General features: G+C 45.4%; 1 protein-coding gene across 4 annotated transcripts in view; it reads right to left on the reverse strand.

Moving 5' to 3' along the window:
* Positions 1 to 1,795: 1,795 nt before the first annotated feature.
* The window catches only part of LOC309374014 (protein EFR3 homolog A), a 49,329-nt gene continuing 31,505 nt past the window's right edge, over positions 1,796 to 19,619 (reverse strand). For all 4 annotated transcript variants that reach the window (XM_081918743.1, XM_081918742.1, XM_081918741.1 and 1 more), the window contains 13 exons: positions 19,401 to 19,515; positions 18,176 to 18,227; positions 16,602 to 16,774; positions 15,151 to 15,226; positions 14,842 to 15,003; positions 14,074 to 14,205; positions 12,899 to 12,966; positions 12,176 to 12,303; positions 10,388 to 10,476; positions 9,857 to 9,902; positions 8,483 to 8,586; positions 6,542 to 6,591; positions 1,796 to 4,540 (listed from right to left, as the gene is read on the reverse strand). In XM_081918743.1, coding sequence (XP_081774869.1) covers positions 4,435 to 4,540; positions 6,542 to 6,591; positions 8,483 to 8,586; positions 9,857 to 9,902; positions 10,388 to 10,476; positions 12,176 to 12,303; positions 12,899 to 12,966; positions 14,074 to 14,205; positions 14,842 to 15,003; positions 15,151 to 15,226; positions 16,602 to 16,774; positions 18,176 to 18,227; positions 19,401 to 19,515 — 1,301 coding nt within the window. In that variant the 3' untranslated portion in view covers positions 1,796 to 4,434. The remainder of the gene's footprint in view (positions 4,541 to 6,541; positions 6,592 to 8,482; positions 8,587 to 9,856; positions 9,903 to 10,387; positions 10,477 to 12,175; positions 12,304 to 12,898; positions 12,967 to 14,073; positions 14,206 to 14,841; positions 15,004 to 15,150; positions 15,227 to 16,601; positions 16,775 to 18,175; positions 18,228 to 19,400; positions 19,516 to 19,619) is intronic.

Genomic DNA, 19,619 nt, shown 5'->3' on the forward strand with positions numbered 1-19,619 from the left:
TATAAGAAAAATACCGCTCCCTTTCCCATATGGGCATAACTGTCAATGTTTCCCTTTTTTAAAGGGAAATTCCCTTATTCCAAATAGGATTCCTCGCAAGAAAAGGGAAAAGTTGCCAGCTATGCTTATGGGGTACTCCAGAGCCCGTACATAGTCCTTAAGTGGGTTCCCTATCGGTAGGAGAAAATAACAGAGGCTAGCCAGAGAATATTGAGAAGCAAAGCGGCTAGTAAGCCTGATCTTTATTAACTGTTGCAACAGGGTCCTCTCACCAAACGCAGTAGGGAGAGCCCTGAACAATGGTGCGCAAGCCCTTATATAGACTTTTGAAATTGCCCACCCTGTAGCTCAAGACCACCCCCCAAAACATCATACATATATCACTGAAAGAGGCGGTCTACAGCAGAAATCCTGTCTGCCAGGATACCTAATAACGGCCACTGATTGCTTTACCTGGGCAGCTTGGCCATTCCTTTTGAGATGCTAAATACTTACATCCGGAACCCAGGTCACAGGCTCACCCTATTCATACACAACACACCCTTAGGACAGGATTTGTGAGCAAAGAAGACAATGGGGAGCTTTTCCTTCTTTACGGCAGAGAATTTCTGAGGTGGCTGGAAGAGTCAAAATGGCTTCAGGATTGTTCTCTTGTACTATTTCAGACGTGGTTTATATACTTATTTTCATAAATCTACAAGGCAAATACATAGATATGATTTATATATATGAGACCTTAGAATTCCTAACACTTACAAATAGCTCAAAAACGGCATTAGTTTGCACACAAAAACTCATCAACTTTGGGCAAAAAAAAAAGAAAGCTGCTCAATAACTTTTGGTCTCTATTCTGGGGGATGGAATGACTGCCCCATAAAAAAAGGCTGCAGCATTTGGCCATGCATGACAGAAGTTCTTAAAACTATGCCTGATATGTAGAAAGTGACTAGAAAAAGTTCCACTCTCTCCTATCAGCACAACTCTCAGACACTGACAAGGCTGAATGTTGGAAGATTCAGGACTGATACAAAGAAGTGTGCCTGCACATGAAAGCTCATACCAATAACAAACTTAGTTGGTCTCTATAAGGTGCTACTGGAAGGATTTTTTTAAAAAAAAATTCGGATAAAAGAAAGTCCTTCATGCAGCGCAGAATTAAACTCTGGAACTCCCTCCCACAAGATTGGGCAAATTCATGAAGGAGGATAGGGCTATTATTATGTTCCCTGCCCCTCAGATAGTCCTTCCAAGGTTTCCAGAATTGGGTTTTTTTGCCTCATATGCTTTTGAGGCAGCTGTTTCACCTTATTGCCTCCGTGTAAGACAGGGACGCAGGTGGCACTGTGGGTTAAACCAGAGCCTAGGGCTTGCCGATCAGAAGTTCGGCGGTTCAAATCCCCGCGATGGGGTGAGCTCCCGTTGCTCGGTCCCTGCTCCTGCCCACCTAGGAGTTTGAAAGCACGTCAAAGTGCAAGTAGATAAATAAATAGGAACCGCTCTGGCAGGAAGGTAAACAGCGTTTCCGTGCGCTGCTCTGGTTTGCCAGAAGCGGCTTAGTCCTGCTGGCCACATGACCCAGAAGCTGTACACTGGCTCCCTTGGCCGGTAAAGCGAGATGAACGCCGCAACCCCAGAGTCATCTGTGACTGGACCTAATGGTCAGGGGTCCCTTTACCTTTACCTTAAGTTTATTGCACTTTGTGATACATGCAAAAGAGCTTATATTTGCACCCCAAAGTGAACCCAATTATCCACAAACTAATTAAACACCTGGGAAAGAAAAATAAAGCCATGCTTGCACTTACTTGGTTTATTTTATTGCTTACATGTGGATTGCACAGTATTATCACAGTGTTCTTACATTTAGTCAAATGGCTCATTACAGAGTGCACAGAATATATATCCGAGCATCAGTAAAATAGACAATTCGGTTGTTCTCTTGACCGTCCTCCATTATAACAGCTTTCGTTTACGCCTTAAATCTAAATTGCTATGAAAAGCTAAACATTCTTTTTACACGTCGTCAGCTGAAACGCCAAGGTGCAAGGTAGAATATGAACAAATGCCAGCAGTGGCAAACATCTGAACAGCACCAAACTGTTCCCACAAGCACGGCTGGTCAAGCACATCATGGCCTTTGTCTCTTACACGCTCCAAAGTTCATTGACTTAAAGGAACCGTTACAAAATTAGCGATAGTTGTCTTAACCATCCGTCCCGTCTCAGTGACCAAGGCACTACAATGCCTAAGACACCTGCTTTCCCAGGCCTGTACAATTCACAGTGGAATGAACATTTTGGACCCAGCATGGCAGCTGTTCTGCATCTGCAGCTAGCCCAGCCTCAAAAGATCAATGTTCTTGGTTGCTTCTTCCCCTCCCGTTAAATGATGAGCAAGAGCAACATTGCTTTGGGGAATGCAGACGCCCACTAGGCAACACACCAAAGGCAGACAGGTGAAAATAACTCAGGTGAGACTTCAAAGCAAATACAACATGAAGTGCAAGGCATCTGTTGCATGCAGAGCTGATAGGAGAAGCGCCTGGGTGCGTTTAGCACCACGGTCCACCGACTGAATGAGTGCAAATCAAAACAGCATTCTTTTATTTTTATAGTTTTTTATATATATTGTACAAAAGCAGTCACACGATAGAAAAAAAAAGCAGCAGCGTGCGTGATCTCAGTGTGCGCACTGACCTCAGATTAACTTTCGTCTTTGAATAAGACACCATGCTGATGACATCAGACGCCAAGACATCTTACCTTCCAAAACCAAAAAGTGGAAGCTAAGGGCGTCAAGAAAACGGCACCACGTCCTATGAGGGGCGCTGGCGCCTGTGGTCTGAGCAGGGCGGAAGGGTGGAGCAGCTGCAATCACAGGGGAATGCCGTACGAAAGAGGCTGTTTCGTCATCCGCTAAGAGCTGTGATTGCGCTGTCAAACTGAAAAGAAGGGCTTGGTTACCGGCCTGAGCCTGGCGAGTGCTTCCCAAGATTGACAAACTAAAAAGGGTGGGAGGGAAGACCCAGCCCTCTCCTACTTCATTTTTTAAAAAACGAAAACAGAAGGCTGAGCGTTTGGTACACTGTCAAGCTAACCTCCTTCCACACCCTCCCAATTTTATGCTCAAATGCTGATCTGGCCAAGCCCCAAGCTGATATTTTCACACTGAGCAGTACAATCGGGCAGCGCAGGTGTCTTTCAGTTTTTTCAACAAAACTGAAATTGTGAGTTGGACATAAGAAAAACTGGCCTGTTTCTTTCGTGATGGATGTTAAGTGCTCTTCCCTTCAGGCAGGGATACACAGGCCAAGGGAGCCAAATGTCTCACACTTTTTATCCTTGGAGGAAAACGTAGCAATGAAGTTAAAGCAGATGGAAGTTGGTGCATTTTTAAAATGCAACGACTTCTCATGGAGGGGAGGGGAAGCACACAATAAAAATTCTAACCTCTCCAGGAAGCTCCATCCATGCGTTTTGTTTTTTTTCTCTTTCAGTTGACAAAATATCACTAAAAGGCTATACCACTATACTACAGAGAGAAATATTTCAAGGAATAACCAGCTTCTCTTCTACAATTTCAAACAGAATTAGTTAAAAAACAAAACAAAAAACTATTTACCATTTGAAAATGCCCTTAATCTCTTACGCTATATACCAAATATATATATATCTATGTATCTATTGTCTCGTTTAGGTACTCTAAAAGCAACACAGAAAAATAGGTTTCCCCCAAAAAGCACAGGGCATGAACTAGACACATTTAAGACATCAAAAATATTTCAAGGTTTTGGTGCTTGTACAGAAAGAGGCATTTCTTTGCCATAGCAAGGCTTGTGATGTGGGAAATCACATGTGCAAAGAACCACAAGGAAGCATGGTACATTCAGATATGCTGCTGTGATTGGAGAAGGGGCAAGGGGTCACACCCAGGCCTGTGGTTTAGTATTATGAGATTACGACTAGCAACGTGTCTACCCCGCATTGCTTAAGGTGCCGAGGTTCTTGTGCTGAAAGAAGCCAAAGAGTAAACAAGCCAGCAAAGAGTTTGCCAGTTAATCCTACGACATTGAGACAGTGCGGATGCCACAGAGCCTGTAGCTCCTAGTCTAAAATTCTCCGAAACACAAAACGATTTGGCAAAAGAGACCGTATTACACTTGTAAACATTTTTCTTTTTTTACGCCAAAGAGAGAAAAAAAGAGAGAGCGTGAAATACTCTGAAAAGGAGAGATTTAACTTCAAGAGCAGAATGATCAGGGTAAGAAACCTGTGATGTGGGCACCAGCCCAACGGCCCCCAGTCCAGGGCTATGTCTGAAAGCTCTATTAAAATGTGAGAGAGAGAGAGGCAAGGCTGAGCTCGAGGCTCATCTGGAACTCTACGCAACATGCTCTGAATGCGAAATAATGCCCAGCAGAGGCCAGAAGACTCTTTAATACACACAAAGATCTGGGAACTTCATCTCATAGACCGGAACAGATTGATAGTGGGTGTGTCCAGCCGTGATGGTCAGCGTCCCAGAGGGGCTGGGAGGAGGGCTGCAAAGGAGACATTAAAAGAGGGTTAAGATCTCACAGCACCTTTAGTCTCGTCTCAGCTATCAGAATCGGTTTAGTGACTGTCAGTCAGACTGTCTCTCCAAGATTTACCATTTGAATACAGTTATCTGGGGGGAAATTGACTTACTAAGTACGTTCATTGATAGCGGGAAGTCAAGATATGAATTAAGGAGCCAAGCCGAAGCTGTTTTAAAAAAGGCTTGAACTCCCTATGTAGAAGTTGAAATGGAAATATTTATATTTATTTTTTTCTTTTTTGAAATTTGTTATTTACTTTTCTGTTTTTTATTCTTTGTTCTGTTTATTTTTTCTTTTTATATTCTCTATTTCTCTTTTTATTTTTATTTATGTATATGTATGTATTTATGTATATTTGATGTATTTATGTGTTTGCAACTAATCATAATAAAAAAAATTAGTTTAGTGCAGAACATAAAGAGATAAGAAAGGACGGGGACAAATCTCACTGGTCATAGCTTTTGTTTTCGTAGAGAAAATGGAGAGTGTGAATCTTCCATGTCAAGTCGGCTTGGCGCTGTAGGAGCCATTTTCTTTTTAAATATTTTTTATAGGGTTTTCGATAATTTTATACATATAAAACATAACCATTTCAAACATTAAAATACAAGCTTAAATTTGCTGCATCTTTTACCATTATCCATCTACAGTGGTACCCCCGCTTCTGCACATGGCGCGATTTAGTGTTTCTGCACATGCGCACGGTGCGTAGAGCATTTCTACGCATGTGTGCGCGGCGAAACCCGGAAAAATACTTCTGGTTTTGCCGTGTTCACATTCCCAAAGTTTACGTATCCAGAGGGATACGTAAGCGGAGGTATGACTGTATTATATTACCACAAACAATTCCACATTACAAGTGTCATTACAAAAAGGTGGATGGTAGTCTCGCTTCTTTTGAATCTGTCCTCCTTATGGTTCTGTCCATACCCAGGGAGACTACCCCATTCATATCACCCATTAGAATTATTTTCTGGTCCATAATGGTAGGAGCCATTTTCAACGGCAAGGAGCCCCAAGGCATGCTGGGGCAGCCACTCCTCTGTTCACCTAGTTCCCCATGATGGGGAGGAGATGTCGATCATGAGATTCTGGGCTTCCTACATTTCTCTGGCAGTGCAGTGCTCCTGCAGCAAGCCTGGCACCAGAGTAACATGAGGAGCTGCCTAGGACAGCACTGGCGTGTGCCAGCTAATAACAAATCAGGAGCTGATTACCCGAGAAAGTGTAATAAATAATAATAATAATAATTTATACCCCAGCCACTTTGGGCAGCTTTCAACAAAATATTAAAATATAGTAAGGCATCAAACATTAAAAGCTTCCCTAAACAGGGCTGCCTTCAGTTGTCTTTTAAAGATAAGATAGCTGCTTATTTCCTTCACATCTGCTTCACAGGGCAGGAGCCACCACCAAGAAGGCCCTCTGCCTGGTTCCCTGTAACTTGGCTTCTTGCAGTGAGGGAACCGCCAGAAGGCCCTGGGAGCTGGACCTTAGTGTCTGGGTAGAACGATGGGGGTGGAGACGCTCCTTTAAATCTACTGAGCCAAGGCCGTTTAGGGCTTTAAAGGTCAGCACCAACACGTCGAATTGTGCTCGGAAATAAACTGGGAACCCAATGCAGGTCTTTCAAGACCGGTGTTATGTGGTCTCGGCAGCAGCTCCCAGTCACCAGTCTAGCTGCTGCACTCTGGATTAGTTGTAGTTTCCGGGTCACCTTCAAAGGTAGCTCCAAATAGAGCGCATGGCAGTAGTCCAAGGGGAGATAACCAGAGCTTATGTAACACTTATGGTAAGCTGCTGTGTGCCTGTGGCTTTATTTCCTTACCACTCAGAGACAGGTCGGCACCTCTGGCCACAGAAACACTATGCCCAACACTACAGGGTGGTCAGAACTGCCACTACCCGCCCCCCCCCCGTGACTCCAGGGTAGGACCTCCAGCCCCTGGCCATTTCCCTTACCGAATGGTGAGCTCCAAGATCTGAGCAAGCCGGTCATGAAGGAGGTTTGCCTGTAGGGAGAAAACAGACATTTATTGGAAAGTATTCTATGCAGGGATGCGGGTGGCTCTGTGGGTTAAACCACAGAGCCTAGGACTTGCCCATCAGAAGGTCGGCGGTTTGAATCCCCGCACGGGGTGAGCTGCCATTGCTCGGTCCCTGCTCCTGCCAACCTAGCAGTTCAAAAGCACGTCAAAGTGCAAGTAGATAAATAGGTACCACTCCGGCAGGAAGGTAAACTGTGTTTCCGTGCACTGCTCTGGTTTGCCAGAAGCGGCTTAGTCATGCTGGCCACATGACCCGGAAGCTGCACGCCGGCTCCCTTGGCCAGTAAAGTGAGATGAGTGCCGCAACCTCAGAGTCGGCCACAACTGGACCTAATGGTCAGTGGTCCCTTTACCTTTATTCTATGCAGATGTTTTGCACCATTTGCTTCCCTTTCCGGAGCCTGGGTTTTTTCCAGGGGAGAAAACGGGGTTTTGTGTCATTCCAGGCCACAGAGCCCAGGAAAGAAAGAGCTCAGGCAGACATACAAGCACTTGACCAAGTAAGACCAAAGCATCTCACAATGCGTTTGTTGAACTTTAAATGGGAAGTTTGCCCTCTGGATGCTTCCAGTTTAGCCAGCCAGAAAGGAAACTAGCATAGAGCCCCACCCTGCCCTCATGTACTGCAGGTCACAAATTCTCTTGCAGGGACCAGACACCCTGTTCCAATGAGAGGTGAGATGGTGCAGAGTGGATTTTGGTCCAGGCCACCTCTCAAAGCCCTCCTCCCCAGATCTTACAGCATCACAGGAAAGCCTGTCAGGGACTGGACTGAGGAGGAATGGTGGGGCCGCCACCCTCTCTTCCTGAACCTTCCCGAGAAGAGGCGGACAGTATAGATTTAGAGCAGTGGTTTGCAGAAGGTCATAGTTCCAAGGCTGCAGAGGGGAGAAGCTGGGAAATATCGGGAGAGCAGCAGAAAGAAGCAGCACCAGGGGGGAGACAGTTGACAGACTCAGTGTCTTTAGAAAGTATTCCTACCTGTCCCCAAGGACCCAGCATGCATTGAGGGTAGTAGAACAGAAAGCTCAAGAGGCAGAAAGACTTTAATGTTTGTTTTTTTTATCATGTTTTTAATGTTCTGTTGGGAGCTGGCCCAGAGTGGCTGGGGAAACCCAGCCAGATGGGCAGGGTATAAATAATAAATTTATTATTATTATTAATGAACTCTTAATGAAATAGTTCTTCTGCGCTATTTTCTGCAGATGCCATAGAGGCGGTGAAGAAGGTCCTCGTCGCCGTTGCTTTCGCCACTTGGTTGAGCTCTAACCTGTGTTCGGTCAGATTCAGAATGAGTTTTCCGCCACCGGCGCTCTAGCTGTCTCAGTGATTGTTTCATCGCCCTCAGCTCCGCGGAAAACCCAATCGGAGAGGGCACTTTGGAGCCAGATAGTCAATAGCCTTGGTTAACTCCGCATTCCAACGGGTCACCAGGGAATCAGCTGAAAGGCCATCAACATGGGATAAAACATCCCCTGCTACTCTCTGGAAACCATTTGGTTTCCACCCGGCACAGGGATTATGTAGAATAGGAGGGACTGAGAGGATGGGACTTTACTCAGAGCAATGCCATTATCTAAGAGAGACCACATTCCTTCTTCTCTCTCTCTCTGTGAATATTGAATAAACCACTTGGTAATAACTCTTCTTGTTTATCTGCTTCTTGGCTGCCCCTGTGGGAGGGATCAGATTCCCTGAAGCCTGACACCTGGTGTAACAGCCAAGGTCACCTAGCAGATTTTAGGTAGGAAGTCTGTTCCAAGCCCTTTACTCATAAAAGGTTGTCATACTCGAAGATAACCCCCTTGCTCCTCTTCTGCAGATTTCCTTACGGCTCACAGATCCCTGGGCTCACCTTGGTTTCACACTGGGCTGCAATCTCTTCAAAGGGAGCTTTTTGAAACTTTTCAATCACCAGGCGCCTCTTCTCCTTCTCTTGCTCTTCAAGACCAGTGTTATCTTTGGCAAGGGAAGGAAAAAGAGAGAAAGAAATGGAGTAACTGCCAGAGACTCTTTAGGGAAGACTAGAAGAACACATAAGCAATTATTATTGTTTATTAAATTTGTATACAGCCCTTCATCCAAAGATCTCAAGGTGGTTCACAACAGGAAAATATGTACAAAATACATAGCAATCCAGCTGAGCACAGCCCATCAGGGATTCCTGAACCTCCTAGTTCTCCTGCTTGGCTAGGACTGCAAAACCAGAGCTTCTGTCAATCACTTGCTGGGCTGCAGTGTGCAGCGAGTCATGGGCTGCATTTGACAGGGTGGGCAACAAACTGTGCAGGCTTCCTTTAGGGCAGCCTTTCTCAGCCTGTGGGTCCCCAGATGTTGTTGAACTACAACTCCCATCACCCCTAGCTAGCAAGGCCAGAGCTCAGGGATGATGGGAGTTGTAGTCCAACAACATCTGGGGAACCATAGTTTGAGAACCGCTGCTTTAGGGGTAAGCTTATCAGCACCTGCCAAAAGGCTTTTGGCACTCAAGTTCAATGCTGTGATTCTTCCCTTAAGCTCAGGGGACACCTAGAATTCCATCCTTGAATAAATTTTGTGGTTTTGAGACACTTGCATACATGTATTTACTGGGAAAGTTTTAAGTACAGAGGTTTATTATAAGAGATGAAAGTGGGCCAAGTCAGAATCTAAGATATTGGTCTTTCCAAAGCGATTTCATACTGTCTTATTTCACAAAACCCAACAGGGTTGCCTAATGAAGCTGAAGGTTCAGGACCGGCATGACCGCCTTGGTAGCTCAGTCGGTAGAGCAAGAGACTCTCCAGCTTAGGGTTGCGAGTTCGAGTCCCATGTTGGGGCACAAAGATTCCTGCATTGCAGAGGTTTTGACTAGATGACCCTGAATGCCGGTTCTGGGTGATCTGAATGGGGCGAGCTCTGCTGGGCTCAGGCGTGTGGGACACAATATGCTGCACCAGAGAGATCCTTGGTCTCATCTAGCAGGACTCTCCTTATGGTATCAAATGTATAATGATATTTTCACACCTTCACGTTGCCTGACATGATTCAACAGGAATCTCTAATAACACCGAAAGCACTCAAGTAATTGCAGCAGGCAGCTGTTGCAATCAGAGAATCTTCCTTACAAAATGCTGGACAAAGATCTTTTCTTAATTTCAAATGATAGGCTGTCTGGTAAGGGCCAATGCCTGCTGGAGGGGAATGCAGGGAGAAAGCTAGCTTCACAGGGAACTGAGGGCAATCTCACCTATAGCTTTCTTCAGTGCTTCAAAAGTAATTTCCTCCGTGTTAACCTGGAGAAAAGATCAGATATTTGTTTAAACCACATAAGCAACTGAACCATTTGGGGATGGGGGATGCAATTCTTTGTTCTTATTGACTCGTGACTGTCTGCAAAATTTGAAACAGATCAGCTTGTTTATAGGTAGTCATTATTTGGTGACAAGTCTGGGTGTTTGGGGGGGGGGGGTGACAGAGAATAGGAAGTTGAGCAGCTGAGATTAAAAATTAAAAACTGGACATCACCAGAACAAGAATTTTACTTGTCAGGGGTCTAAAATTCTGAAGTAGAGAGTTGTTCATACAGTTGTGAGGTCAAAGAAATTATATGTAAGAATGACACGAACCACAGAACATTTGCATTGTCAACATAGCCTCAGGAGCCAGACTCTAAATAATAGACAGCACAAAGTTATTCTGCCCTCTTTCTAAAATGAGAGGGGCAAAGGGAGAAGTCCCTTTAAGACTCATCACATGACCTGACAGAGAATAAACTCACCTTGTCTTCTGTGCCATTGCCAGGGAGGATGTCCACTTGAATAGATACAGTATCCACAATACTCTTCCTCCGGGACAGCCGGTCTTCATCTGCAGACACGGACAACCCAAAATAAAATTTAGAAAGAGCCTTTATTTCATTGTGGAGGAGGAGGAGGAAGGGCCCCTTCTGAGACAGTAGCCAACTAAGTTCTACTGAGAGTACTCATTAAAATGAGTACTTTAGCTAAATCCATTCATTTCAATGGGTCAACTCTGGGCAGGACTAACATTGAAGACAACCCATTGAGCTTACGGACTTCTTTGCCATTTTCTACATTCTGACAAAGCTAACATGTAGTTTTATTTAGTGGCAGTTACGGTGCATCTCAGGGTCAAGTTTTCAAATAATTTGAGTGGCAGTCACAGATGTGACGGATGGCTGGGACAGGAAGGGTGGTGGTCACAAGAGGCCAAAGAGTTACTGCTCTGGCCTGCATGGCATCCTACGGAAGAGAACCTCGCACCCATCTATCTCAGGGGACCCCTTGGAAAGTTCATGCCACTGACCTAGATGGGAGGCAAACCCCCTTGTCCATCGCCAAGCAGCCCATCTAAATCACAACCTGGGCACCTGCAATGACTAATCCAAGGGAACAAGTTGTGCAGGACAGAGGAAAGGCCCCCGGAACAAGGAAGGATGAGGGGGAGAGGATTCTGACAGCATGGCTCCCGGTACGTTTCCGAGCACAATTCAAAGTGTTGGTGCTGACCTTGAAAGCCCTAAACGGCCTCGGTCCTGTAGACCTGAAGGAGCGTCTCCACTCCCATCGTCCTGCCCGGACACTGAGGTCCAGCTCCGAGGGCCTTCTGCTGGTTCCCTTACTGCGAGAAGTGAGGTTACAGGGAACCAGGAAGAGGGCCTTCTTGGTGGTGGCACCTGCCCTGTGGAACGTCCTCCCATCAGATGTCAAGGAAATAAACAACTATCTGACTTTTATAAGACATATGAAGGCAGTCCTGTTTAGGGAAGTTTTTAATGTTTGATGCTTTATTCTGTTTTTAATCTGTTGGAAGCCGCCCAGAGTGGCTGGGGAAACCCAGCCAGATGGGCGGGGTATAAATAATAAATTATTTGCTGTTGTTGTTGTTGTTGTTGTTGTTTTGTTGCATTTCTATTCCACCTTTTCCTCCAATGAGCTTCAGGTGGCATGTAGATGGCTCTCCCCGTCCTCATTTAATCCTCACAGCAAACCTGTGAGGTAGGTTGGGCTAAGAGGCAGTGATTGACCCCAAAGGCCACCCAGTGAGTTTCACGGCTGAGTGGGGATTCGAACCCTGGCCTCCCAGGTCCTAGTCCGGCACTTCTGCACCACACTGGCTCCTCATGGCATTATCCCACAAGTGGATGGCAGCCTTGCAGTAGATGTAACTTCATATTTATTAACTATCACTTTGAAAAGAGAAGGCAAGTGCCCCAGGTTTCAAGGAAGGGCTGGAAGCAGAAGGTCCCAGGCATCTCCGGGTAAAGTTAGGGGGGGGAAACCTGCCTGAAACCCTGGAGAGCTGCTGCCAGTCAGTGTAGGGACACTTAGTCTTATGGGCCATAGATCTGACACTCTGTGATCGTTAGATTGTGAAAACCTCCAGAAGCAAAAAACCAAACAAACCACATTTACTCCTCCAGAAATCAGAGCTCTGCCTGCACCCCTATTTGATGCTCATGGCAAGAGGCAGGTGACCAGCCGGACGTGAGACACAAGCACGATGAACGAGCAGGCGCCACAATCAGAACCGCACAACTGCTCACCTGTCACCTGGGGCACGTAAGGCACAGAGAGCCTCTCCACGCTGTATCCGCTGCCGCCCAAGGATTCCGCAATCTTGTGAGTCAGGAAAAACAAGCTCTTGTCGTCCTTGTCTAAGGCTTTGGGGAGACTGTCGAGAGCAAAAGTGCAGGAGTTCAGGCAAGAAATTAAGAAGGCGCAAGTGGGATGTGCAGCTCAGGGGGTCGGAAGGAGGGGAATACTCAGAGTGCCAGCCAGCCAGCCATGCCTTCCTCCAACTGCCCCATTCCTCTCTCCACAATATTCTGTCCCTTCTCCCTCCAACCAATCAGCATTGTCATAAACAAATTTAACAAAATTGTCATAAGCAAATTTTAAACCACTTCACACTGCCAAAGTATGCTTTTCAAGCTATCACTTCATTTGAATGTAGGAAGGGAGAAGAAATGCATTAGGAAACCATTCATCTGAAGAAAGCCCTGTTTAGGGAAGTTTTTAATGTTTGATGTTCTATTGTGCTTTTAATTCTGTTGAGAGCCACCCAGAGGGGCTGGGGAAACCCAGCCAGATGGGCAGGGCATAAATTATTATTAATTATTATTATTATTATTATTATTATTATTATTATTATTACATGGAGACTGAGTGTTCACTTTAGGTATTAAATTTCCCCCATCTTGTTGCAAAAGTCAACCAGCTGGCCACAATGCAAAATTTCCACTACTAACAAAACATGCAACATTTACCTGCACTTGTCTCTGAATATGGTTTCTGGCAAAAAGTACGGTGCTTCCACAGTTCTGATTTCAATGACCTAAAAAGCACCAAAAAATAAAATTAAACCATCGACAGAACAGAACAAAATCTGAATTGCAGAGGCAGATTCATTTCTCTCTGCAGGGAGACCGTTAACAGTTTGCAAAAAGCTGATTTTGCTGGATGCACTGGAAGACTCACGGGTTAAAGGACTATCAACAAGCAGGAACGTGATCCTTCAGGGGGAAGAAAAATCATCAAACATGCAAATTTGTCAAGGTTCAATTTCCAATTTGCATGCTGAACAGCTTGGTGGCCTTTCTTCCCTGCGAAGGATTTAAAAGGTTTGATCAGGTGGGAACCTAAAGAGAAACAGAAAGGTCCTGAGGTGTCTGCTGACAGTAAGGGGGGAATCATAGAATCATAGAGTTGGAAGAGACCACAAGGGCCATCAAGTCCAACCCCCTGCCAAGCAGGAAACACCATCAGAGCACTCCTGACATATGGTTGTCAAGCCTCTGCTTAAAGACCTCCAAAGAAGGAGACTCCACCACACTCCTTGGCAGCAAATTCCACTGTCGAACAGCTCTTACTGTCAGGAAGTTCTTCCTCATGTTTAGGTGGAATCTTCTTTCTTGTAGTTTGGATCCATTGTTCCGTGTCCGCTTCTCTGGAGCAGCAGAAAACAACCTTTCTCCCTCCTCTATGTGACATCCTTTTATATATTTGAACCTGGCTATCATATCACCCCTTAACCTCCTCTTCTCCAGGCTAAACATGCCCAGCTCCCTTAGCCGTTCCTCATAAGGCATCGTTTCCAGTGTTGCAAGAGACTAAGGGAGCAGGCAAGCCTCCATATTTGAATGTGATCCACAACAATGTGATCATCACTTGGTGGGGCCAACTCTCTTACAGAGCTTTATGGAGTATTATGAAGGGGCTGTATTATGCAGCAAGCATATTAATATTTGTTCATTCAAAGTATCTATATACTTCGTATCCTTCATCAGATTAATTCCAGGGACGTTTACACAACTAAAACTCCAAAGAACAAGACAAGGCACATTTTCTGCTGCCCCTTCTCCCAGAAACAAGACGGCCCCCAAGAACACAGAAACTGGTCACCCACGGGGTAGGAAGACGGAAGGAAGGCACAACTGCGCACCTTGCTGATGTGCTGGCAGAAGGCAGGCACTGCGATCATCTGACTCAGGAAGTTGAGGTACGCAGCGACCAGCGCCATGATGCTGCAGCGGTGAGACATTGGCAGGTTATCCTCGTTCAGGATGGCAGTATCCTTTAAGGTGGGGGGGGGAAGGAGAGGCAGAACATTGGAAGGCACCGACACACCTCCTTGGAGACATTTCAGGCTAGCTTCTGGATCGTGCACAACTCGTGTTTCCAGCCAAAGTACACCCCCCCCCTGGGATTTTAGAAGACATCTGAAGTCAGCCCTGTTCAGGGAAGTTTTTAATCTGTGACGTTTTAATGTATTTTTAATCTTTGTTGGAAGCCGCCCAGAGTGGCTGGAGAAACCCAGGGTACAAATAATTATTATTTGTACCCTGCCCATCTGGCTGGGTTTATTATTTGTACGCCGCCCATCTGGCTGGTAAATTTATTATTATTATTATTATTATTATTATTATTATTATGGTACCTCGGGTTACATACGCTTCAGTTTACATATGCTTCAGGTTATAGACTCCACTAACCCAGAAATAGTGCTTCAGGTTAAGAACTTTGCTTCAGGATGAGAACAGAAATCGTGCTCTGGTGGTGCGGCGGCAGCAGGAGGCCCCATTAGCTAAAGTGGTACTTCAGGTTAAGAACAGTTTCAGGTTAAGTACGGACCTCCGGAACGAATTAAGTATTTAACCTGAGGTACCACTGTATTATTATTATTATTATTATCTCTTCCTGCTGCACATACCTGCAAGGCAATGGCCAGGCGGATGAGGTCGGTCACTACCTCTTCGTTGGCGAGTTCAATCGTTATCAGAGCAAGAGACGTGTAGAGCAACTCAAAGTTCTTATGCACGTTGTCGACTTCTTTGCAGCCCATGTAAACGTGCCTGTACAGCTGCTGGCCGTGCTGCGAAGGAGAGGGAAATCTCAGGAAACGCAGCAGGTAGAGAGGATTTTTCGAAGGTAAGAACAAATCAGTGAGAGAATGATAACGTGTTTTAAGGGATGCAGAAGGAACCCAGCAAAGGAAAAGCTTCCTGCTTCTTGCAATTACCTTCTTCATGAAGCTCACATCTTGCCGCGAAATTTTGTCTCGCTTTATCTTCAGATCAGACACATCAGGTATTATTCTAGATATGAAACAAACACACAATTCTTAATTTCAAAAAGCCCTAAACATATTATCATCATTGTGTGCTGAGACGAACATGCAAGTTATAATTCTCCCCCCCCCAATCTTTTCCAAGTTTGTGTTCAATTCCAGAGAATTCACAATTTATCATCATCAACTTATTATTTCCATTTCTTACCCCCTCTGAACCATAAGGACCCAGGACAGGTTACAGCAATTTAAAATTTAATATTAAATACAGTTTAAAACATTAAAACAAATTATAGTCACGGGAATAGGGTGGGTCATGAACAACTCTGATCATCTCTCTTTTGTCACGTACTCAAGTGTTCATTTTAAAAAATACCTATATGAAAAATTCTGGCACAACTGCAGAATTTGTCCTCTTCAAAGGAAGAAGATGGAAGAAACTATGTTTACCAAAAGCAATACAGAATAGAACACAGATTGCTAATATAACATGACACTTAGTAAGATTGCATACATTTATGTTGCTGCCATTATTATTATTAATAATAATATTATTATATGTCCCCTTAAACCAAAAATGTCTCAAAGTGACTTATAAGTCAAAACCAAAAATGCACAGAAGTTAAAACAAGAACCACAAAAGTGTTGTTGTTGTTGTTGTTTAGTCGTTTAGTCGTGTCCGACTCCTCGTGACCCCATGGACCAGAGAACGCCAGGCACCTCTGTCCTCCACTGCCTCCCGCAGTTTGGTCAAACTCATGCTGGTAACCTCATGCTGGTAACCACAAAAGTAGTCATACAATTATTGGAAAAGTTAGAAACATCACGTCATCATAAGCATGATCACCATAAAGTTAGCCAACTGAAAAATGCTCCAGCAGAAGAGCTGAAGTATCAACGCTCAATAGCCTGAGCAAAAACAAAAGTCTTTGCAAGGAGCTGAAAACATTTTAATTGCAATTGCCTGTCAAGTTCCCCTGGGGAAGCACTACTGAAATGCCCCTCTTGTTGTGACTCTCCATATTTTTTCTGGAAGGAGCACAAGAGAAAGTGAGGCAGTGGGAACCCCCTGTTAGGTCTAACACCTAATTAAAAGAACTCTTAGCTGATTAACTGTGTAAGCATCAGCTGATGATTTGATTAAATCAATTAATTTGCATCTGCACATGAAAAGGAACAAGTTCTAAAGACAATTACTTGCCTTCTGACAATACATGCAAACATGTAGGATTTGCAATCTCAGAGGCACCTTTTTGTCAAAATGCTGCAGCCCTAGTTTATATACAGCAAAACCATTTCACGGGTTAATTTTGAGGCAACTGCGCCGATCATCACCGCATTTTCCTGAGGCTGTTTAACGCAAAGTGGCATTTTTGTTCGGTTTCACCCCCCTGGTGTCCTACCTTATTCCTCTGAGCTTTGCTCTGTTGTCGTGCCGGTCAATAAGATTGTGTAGTACTTCCAGAACCAGCTGTCGGAGCTCGCTGTCTTCCGTGAGCGAAGAGGACAGCAGGGGATCCAGGAACGGGGCTGAGAGAACCGTCATGATGCTTTTGGCATTGTACCCCGAGGTGACCTGCCAAGGGGTTCAAGACACAGCAAGTGTTACTGACGCAGTTCTTGCTCATCCACAATATTCAGAATGGCAGCAGCAGTTCATATATACCTAAGCAGTTTGCACAGTGAATCCAGATACCTAAGGCTGGATCATATTTTGCTGTTTACACATAGCATGACTTTTGTTGCAATTACACTGTTTGGCTTTTTTTCAGTTGTTTTGTTAATAGTGTTTTATAGATTGCAATTGCTTTACTGATTATTTGCTAATTATTCAATATGTTTTTCTATTATGTTATTGTTATTTATTGCTTGCGAGCTGCTTTGTGATTCATGCGAACGAAAAGCGGCATAGAAATATAATCCATCATTCCGTCAATCAACAGCAGGGAAGATGGCTAACATGCCTCTTGCAACTGTTCCCAACAGCTCCATCTAGTGTGGCCCATGGTCAGGGCTGATGGGATCTGGGCTCCAACAAGAGCAAAAGGCCCACAGGGGAGCTGCCCTTGTGGAAGAGTATGGGAGCACAACTAGTAGGTGCCTTCTCGCCACCTGTTCAACGTCTCGCATGACCTGGAAATCTGCTCTGTGTGACCCGGCCCTCAGTTTCGGTGACTGACTGGCCATGTGGACATGCTTCCTCATGTTGGCCCAAGATGCCCCACAAGAGGGTGAATTTAGCTGTGGGGCAGTTGGTGGGAGAGATTCTACTCTTACCTAAAAAGGTAAAGGACCCCTGACAGTTCAGTCCAGTTCAGTCACAAACGACTCTGGGGTTGTGGCGCTCATCTCGCTTTACAGGCCGGGGGAGCCGGCGTTTGTCCACAGACAGTTTTTCCGGGTCATGTGGCCAGCATGACTAAGACGCTTCTAGTGCAACGGAACACCGAAACCAGAGCAGCACACAGAAATGCCGTTTACCTTCTCGTTGGAGCGGTACCTATTTATCTACTTGCACTTTTGGGTGTGATTTCGAACTGCTAGGTTGGCAGGAGCAGGGACCGAACAACGGGAGTTCACCCCGTCGCGGGGATTTGAACCGCCGACCTTCCGATCGGCAAGCCCAAGAGGCTCTGTGGTTTAGACCACAGTGTCACCTGCTGTTTTTAGGACCCACCTCATTTTAAAGTTGTTTTTAATGTTGTGTTTTGGTACTGCAACCTGCCCTGGGATCTCTGGGTGAAGGGTGGTAATAGATATATAATAAAAACAAGAGTTCTCACCCACAGCTAAAATGAAACCGAAATATTTAAACTTATCCATGCATCCTACTTCATGACAAAAGCCTAGAGACCATGTGTCCCACTGAAAACAGACACATCTCTCTCTCTCTCTCTCTCTCTCTCTCTCTCACACACACACACACACACACACACACACACACCATACTCCTCTGCGGAGCCATTATCAGACTTACCATAAGCAAAGACCGCAGCAACATGATCTGAATCCTCCTGGTTCCCAAATCCCTGGAGGGGAGCAGAAAAGAGCTGTACTTTAGATCAATATGGCTCCGTGATCCAGCTCACGCACTAGAACTGTGCATGTTTTGAGTGCAAGCTGCACCTCTGCTGTTGTTTCCAGCCAGAGCCACGGCCAGCTACTTAGTTTGGGCAACTCCCCATCACTCTGTGGCAAACACCCTACCAGACCCATCTCTCAAGCCACGCACCCCACACCCAGATGCAATCAGAGAAGACTGGCAAAGAACATTGTGAGCAGCAACGTTTTTTGTAATTCCCTGCCAGATGGCATTCCAGGAGTCACCTCCAAGAGAGGAGAGGCAGGTGACAGACGCCTTCTGCTTACATTCCAGCTAAGTTCATTACGGCAGGTGTAATATCCCATTTTTAATCTCTTGCTATGATTCACTACTGGCAACCACTTCCTGCCCACTGATACCTGGAGTGACAGAACGCCCTGAAGGGCCATTCCAGCCATACTAGCGCTGAGATACACACGGACCACCTGATAAGTCACATGTGCAAACTCAGGGCTGCTGCTGACACATGCCGTGGGAAGGAGTCAGAAAATGACCAGAGGCAACAAGTAAGGGCAAGAATGACTTATAGGCATGCATCTTGCAAACTCCCTAAGACCTCCTTCACCATTCCTGCATGACTGTTCTGGTTCTTGGGGCAATTCTGCAGGAAAACTGTACGGAAAGGCAGGACCAGAGACAATCCTCAGTGAACTAAGACTTCATGGGCTTGTGAGCCATGCTCATCCGATTCTGTCACCCTCAGATCACCCTCCTCTTAAGCAATCTCACACATTCTCCCTCTGCAGGCAGCCACCCCTTGAGTCTGGAACTCCCAGACCTGTCGGCTACACAGTGCCACCTCTCTCCCTGCTTTCGGAATTATTTTTTCCTGGGAGACCTTTGGATCAACCGTAATCCTCATTCCCACACCTGAAACAAATACTTAGTATGTGCAGACTGGGAAAAACGATCAATTGCAGATGCTTAATTGTTTTTTATTTATAGCTAACCGTATCCCTAAGGGTTCACCAAATGATCATCTTCCCTCAAAACCAGTGGAATTGCAAAGAGAGCAGGAACCGCAAAAGGCAGACCACAGTTTTAAGAGCATCAGCTCTGCCACCAGAGTTCTGGAACAGGCAAGAGGGAAAGTACAAACCCCAGCTGGCTGGTGTCCACGGTCTGAGATGCTGAGCCAAACACAGGGACCTTCCCCATAACGAACATCATTATTTCGGAGCGCTGGTAATCTGGGAGGTTGCTGCCAAAGAAACCTACGGAACGGAAAAGGGAAGGATGAGGCAACACTGGGCCATCTGTTTCTAAAACAGAGAAGGCCAGAGAATTCAAGGATTAAATTGAGTCCACATCACTGTCT

This window comes from Podarcis melisellensis (genome assembly GCF_964234715.1).
Source record: "Podarcis melisellensis genome assembly, chromosome: 7".
In the NCBI taxonomy this organism is placed as follows: Eukaryota; Metazoa; Chordata; class Lepidosauria; order Squamata; family Lacertidae; genus Podarcis; species Podarcis melisellensis.